Source organism: Salvelinus namaycush, chromosome 11, assembly GCF_016432855.1.
Source record: "Salvelinus namaycush isolate Seneca chromosome 11, SaNama_1.0, whole genome shotgun sequence".
Classification (NCBI taxonomy): Eukaryota; Metazoa; Chordata; class Actinopteri; order Salmoniformes; family Salmonidae; genus Salvelinus; species Salvelinus namaycush.
The window spans coordinates 29,863,871-29,870,124 of NC_052317.1; the positions used below are offsets into that span (position 1 = coordinate 29,863,871).

A 6,254-nucleotide genomic window follows, 5' to 3' on the forward strand; every position below is an offset into this window, starting at 1 on the left:
CTTGGATTTACCAAAAATGTGATCAAACCCAAGGAGACTACCAACTAGCAATTATGATTGAAATAGGCTTCTATTCAAGGATTTCCTGGACATGAGAATTTTTCAAAACTAAGCCTGTGTGAGCTATCAAAAGCCCTATGGAAAAACAAACATAGCTAACTACATAGACAATAGCAGCCCCCTTTAATGTCAGTGAGCTTTCCCTTCACAATGCCAGGAATTCTGGTTGTGCAGAGGCTCTCAGGAGCAGGAGCCTGCCTGGAGCTGAGCGATGCAGGGCGGGCAGTGTTACAGATAAGGCCCTCTCTCTCCAAGAGAAATGACTTCGGGAGAAGATAAGCATGACTGGGCTGGAACACAGCGTCTGAGTGATAGGCCACCCCTGAGTAGAGGATGCAGGCCAAATGTCACAGCAAAACACAGCCTACAACAGGCAAAAGAACAACAGCATAACTTAATTTGGCCAAGGCAGTGGCAAACTTGCCTGGGTGCTAGTCTTGCTGAGCACTTAGCAACATTTGGCATGGCAGTTCCATAAGGAGTTGGCAAGAGAGCAGAAAGACTGGCACCCCGTACCCCACCCAGGCTAGTGGCAAACCAACGCAACCCCAAGTCAAATCAGATTAGAGATACAACAACCATAGCAGCCTAAGTAAAACACTTCCATTGTGCATTTTGATAGAACTGATTATCCAGAGCATAGCAGCCAAACATGTTGGAAACTGCTTTATGAGTTAAATGTCCCGATTCAAAGAAAGGCTCTTTCGGAAACACGAGTCTACGTTCAACATAATTTTGGTTTTATGGGTATTTAGAGAACACACCCATCTAGCTACCTCAGAGCAGAGGCTGGGCAAGCAGCTCTGACTCTTTCCAGGCGCAGGCCGCACATACATAATGGCTTTGGGACACACAGGGGACACCAGGCCATTCAAAGACAAGAGGTTATTTGATTAGCATGGAATTTTATTAAGCTGTGGGTGGAGTAGCATAGTGGTGGAGAGGGGGCTGAAGCAAAGGCTTCCATTCATTGATGAGAAGGAGATTGCAACTAGGAGGAAAAGAAGAACAACACCCTTGTGTGTAGCTGCCCTTGGCCTGCACTGCGGGACAGTCCCCACAGCTTTCTGCCATTAAAAGTCAGAGGAGAGCCGGAGCATATGCATTAGGTGAGTTTAATTGCCTTGCCTTTCTCTATGGCAGACAGGCAGGGAGGTCAGGGAGACTAAACAACTGATATTGTTTAAGAGTCAGAGTTAGTTACATACAAAAATAACAGTGAACTAAGGTAGGTGGGGGTGGGTAGTGCTACAGGAAAACCTTCCTCCCAGTGAGTGAATGATTTGAATGCTCCCTTTATCATCAGTGAATGAGGCACCCTTTCCAGTGTAAGGGAAATTCAATCATGCTTTGTTTCAGTCACTGTCAACTCTCCCACAATTAATACCCTAAGACAGAGGCCCGTATTGGCATGAGATGCTGTATGAATAGGCTGCATATATTGCATTTCTATGGCTGGCAAAATAGGCACGGGATTCCCTGTCTGTTTGATTGATAGTAGGCCTAATACCTGCTGCCCAGCTATTGGTGAGAGAAGAATCCTTTAATTCTTGTCAAACATTATTTGCATCATTCTACGAGGTTCATACCCGTCAGCATAAATTGCTGTTGCTGAGGACAACTGCAGGAAATTCAGGCTAGTACTTTCCAATAGATACTAGTCCACCTGGACTCTTGATCCATCGAAGGCCTCAGGAAGCTGACAGTGTATGTGATCTCCTCAAAACCCAATTCATCAAGAGGCTAGTTACAGTGTAACCACACATGGGGCCTACGTATCTAATCCTCTCATATGAAACTGTTGTCTAAAGCAATCACTGTCAGTCCAATACACAGAAACTGCTAATGATGTGGATCAAAGACATCCAGGCTTTACTATGACGCTCTAAATGATAGAGACAAAGGCTATGTTCCAATATACACACTTGCATGCCACTTAGAATGAAGCAGTGTATTGGGCATGCATTTTAAGTGTTATGGACATGCATAGGAACATAGCCAGACACAGAACAGGCCCCTGACAGACTACATTGCCTCCGTCTCCTCTGGGGGGGGGGGGGGGGGGGGGGGGGGGGTGTCAAACCTCAACAGTCATTTTAAAATTTGCATCATTGATACAGTAGAGCCTGTGGAGGTATTTCTCTGAGGTTTAGCACGTGGCAGTCTGATACGAGTCAGTGATGAGTCGTGAGTGAGAGACAGGAAATCGTCAGGGTTGGCAGACCAGAGCAGGTTAACTGATGCAGCTGGGATGGCAGGTTAGAACAGGCCTGATGCATACTGTAGCTTACACTTCAGAGGATATATAAAAAAGATATACTTTTCGTGTATACTCTACAAAGAGTGTCCTCTAGTAATGCCCATTATACAACAAAGGAGGCCATCAAGCAGGCAGCACCGAACACTGTCTCATTTGTTCCACTGTCGGCCCTTTAATCTTCAAATGGAAAATAAATTAATGAACAAATATATCAGTGACTTGTGTCACTGCAGGTTGCACTTAGGTTTACGACTTCACCTTGAGACATGACTTTTTTTCGTTCTATGAACTATGATTGACTGACTATCTTCATGGAAACAACTAGATTATATACAGTGTAACGTTGGCTTTCTGTCTTACTATTTAGTCTGCAAAATACCCTCAGGGTCAAACAGGACAATAGCAACTTCAACAGTGTTGACGGTTTGAAAATAGGCAATTGTAATTATAACATGAATGAGACATTAAACTTTGTTGATTAATAGTTATTCAGTCATGCTCTAGCTAGCATAGATGCCCTAGCTAACTAGAGTAACGCTATATGACTTATCATCGCTGTTTTGGATGCCACTTGTTCAGCTTGCTAGCCAATTAAGAAACGTTAGTTAACTACCCACTAGTTAAGTAGTTAGCTAATCTTCAAGATGTCGACTGGCTACCAAATATAGCCTACATACAGCTAGTTATTCGTATAACGTTAGCTAGTTGCGGTTAATAACAAATCAGGTAGTTAACAAATTGATTAGTTAAATTAAATAGTACGTTCATTTAAACAAACCACAAACTTAGCTAGCATGCGTATGTTAGCTAGCATTAGCCAACTTTAGCTAACAAGCCAAGTTCATTGTCAGGCTAGCTAACAGTAACTTACCAAAAGGCAATCCGTGTTAATTTCCGACTTCGGGTCCTTCAACATGGCATCGATTTTCTCAAAACGAGCCTCCAAACTTTCTCCAGCAGACATTGTTGCAGTTAAGTAGAGTTCTACGCCGGTGTTATAATTAAAATTAATTAATCTAGCTATAGGGCTAGTTAGCTAGCCTAATGTTCTTCCCTTCGCGTGAACTCAGTCAGTGTTTAGCTAGCTAGCTACAATTCCGTAGAACCCGTAGTTTGAATCAAAGAAACGTGTTCCTTCTCGTTTTTTCACAGACGATGAAACGTTTGATATTCAAAAGCCACATTTTAAGAGAAAAATGTTTCCCCAGCTCAGATAACGAAGACAACTTCAACAATTCAAAATAAGATAACTGCATCGACGACAGATTAGTCGGCGACCACAGGATGCAGCAGCGGAGTTGTGCAGGACTTTAAAAGATAACGATACATCCAAAATCAACTTATAAAAATTAAACCGTTTTTTTTAAATCCGGCGATAGGTTGCAAACTAGCCACATTACTCCAGGCCTGTCCATCAGTGCCAGTCAGACCCTTGCAAAAAAAGTCAAGAGTCTGACAGCTGCAAAGTAGAAGTGGAGAAAAAAAAAAAAACTTTGCTTCCAAATTTCGATCAGTTTAAAACACGGTCTTGTTAAAACATTTCATTACTGTCCTTTCATAGTAAACCTCACATGGTCATCGGCCATTGATGTTGACCGATACAGACGGAAATCGTGCTGGTTCTACATAGATACATCGGCTTTGGATCTGTTATTTTTCGAAAAATAGACTATGCCCGATTTTCTCCCACTGCCTGACCAACATGTCCGCCTTCCTGTTCAAACACCGGAGAAGCAACTTTGAAATGTCAAGCACTGCGCATGAGCCACACTGGAAGCGCGTTCAAGGAGTTCACAGGCTGGGTTGTTGAGCACGCGATCATGATGGTGACAAAGGTCGCGTTCCACTGCTTTCTGGGGATTTTCATATAACACGATAATTCGGATAGCCACTCAAGCTACGCCCTTACTGGGCGTTAGCAAGCTAGCAAGTAGGCTATGTAGTGCTTCGTATCAACAGCCAATCCAGTAGGGTCTGGAAGCTATAGTGAGCTCCCTCGCCCATACCAGAATCACCCAACTGTCCCCCTGTCCACTTCACTTCCCTCCATTGAGGCCAAAATGAATAGGGCGCTGTAATATCATCGCCCCCATCACGTTATGTGGAAACGCACTGTTACCGTACAATTTAACCAAAGATCTTTAATAACTCTACCAAGAAACGCACTGTTACCGTACAATTTAACCAAAGATCTTTAATAACTCTACCAAGATAGACCATAGCCCGTCGTTTCAAATGAGTCATAGGGGCGGAACATGCAAGGAGGTGGGCAGAGCCAAGCACAAGCTAGCGAGATCCTATTGGCACTTTCTAGCATTATTTGCATATTTATGTTATGGAAAGCCTACTCTGTGAAGTGCATGTGTGCAATAACTCAATTTGCATTTGCAATGCTTCAAGACAATGTCTTTTTTCAAAACAAAAAAAATCGTAACATATTGTAGATTTGGGACCAGAAAACTGTATTGAGCTCTTATGTTTCATCGATGAGAAAATTAGCAGAATGTCGGCAAAAATTAATATCCTTCCATCTATTCCCACTGCCGGCCACGGCTTCCTACTCACTAACATATTAGTAGTGAGTGGAAACGCCAAGCTGATGCTTCACATTTATACATCCGGTGGAATATCTGTCTCATTGTTCTATTGGTGTTTTGACTAGCAATTGTACTCCTCGCCACACCAGCTTCGCCCTCCTGTGGGTGCTAGCAAGCTTGCATCAACAGCCAATCCAGTAGGGACTGGAAGCTATAGTGACCCTCGATTGGCAAGCGCACCGCGATGTCGCAGAGTATTTTCATAAAGTTCAGCTTTCCACAACTTTGGTCCCGCGCCGTTCACGTCCCTCGCCCATGCTCGCATTGCCCAACGGTCCCTGCACACTTAGCTGCTTCTCAATTGGAAATGAATGGCTTTCCGTAGTTTCATCGCCCTCATGTCTTAAGTTCAGAGGCAGTGTTAGATATTGCCATATTTTACAACGCCTGGATAAGTACTTTACCTATCAGCTAACCATATCATATTTTATAGCAATCTGACAGTCAATGACACAGTCGATGACATGCACGCAACCATTGGTTGATGCAACGACACAGTGGAACGCAACAATTATGTTGCAGTGCCCAGCTCATGAGCTTGTTCCAGTCTTTTCAATATAAATTTCAATTCAACATAAGGAGGCCGGGCCAAAAGGCAGACATGGACCCCCTAGATATAATTTGTGTCCACCCTGTTCTGTTTCTCCATAAACACAACAAATAGTATACGAATTACCATGCTCGGTTCTGCCAATAAGGAGCCACTGGGCCTGTTCATGATCTTTTTATTTGTATTATTTTTTTGTTTGTTTTTGTTTTGTTACTTTCACCCCTTTTTCTCCCCAATTGTTAGTTACAGTCTTGTCTCATCGCAGCAACTCCCGTACTCGGGAGAGGCGAAGGTCGAGAGCCATGTGTCCTCCGAAACACAACCCAACCAAGCTGCACTGCTTCGTGACACAATGCCCACTTAATCCGGAACCTAGCCGCACCAATGTGTCGGAGGAAACACTGTGCACCTGGTGACCGTGTCAGCGTGCACTGCACCCAGCCTGCCACAGGAGTCGCTAGTGTACGATGGGACAAGGACATCCCTGCCAGCCCAACCCTTCTCTAACCCGGACAATGCTGGGCCAATTGTCTCCCGGTCGCGGCCGGCTGCAACAGAGCCTGGACTCGAACTCAGAATCTCAAGTGCCACAGCTAGCACTACGATGCAGTGCCTTAGACCGCTGCGCCACTCAGGAGGCCAGGCCTGTTCATGATCTGAGGAGGGGGAAAGAGGGTGGTTATATACTGAACAAAATATAAACATGTAAAGTGTTGGTCCCATGTTTCATGAGCTGAAATAAAAGATCCCAGAAATTGTCCATACGCACAAAAAACTTATGTCTCAG

General features: G+C 44.1%; 1 protein-coding gene across 2 annotated transcripts in view; it reads right to left on the reverse strand.

The window, feature by feature from the left end:
• Positions 1-4,029, reverse strand: part of LOC120055988 (rho-associated protein kinase 1-like) — an 82,664-nt gene extending 78,635 nt beyond the window's left edge. For both annotated transcript variants that reach the window (XM_039004095.1, XM_039004094.1), the window contains exon 1: positions 3,192-4,029. In XM_039004095.1, coding sequence (XP_038860023.1) covers positions 3,192-3,284 — 93 coding nt within the window. In that variant the 5' untranslated portion in view covers positions 3,285-4,029. The remainder of the gene's footprint in view (positions 1-3,191) is intronic.
• Positions 4,030-6,254: the final 2,225 nt, after the last annotated feature.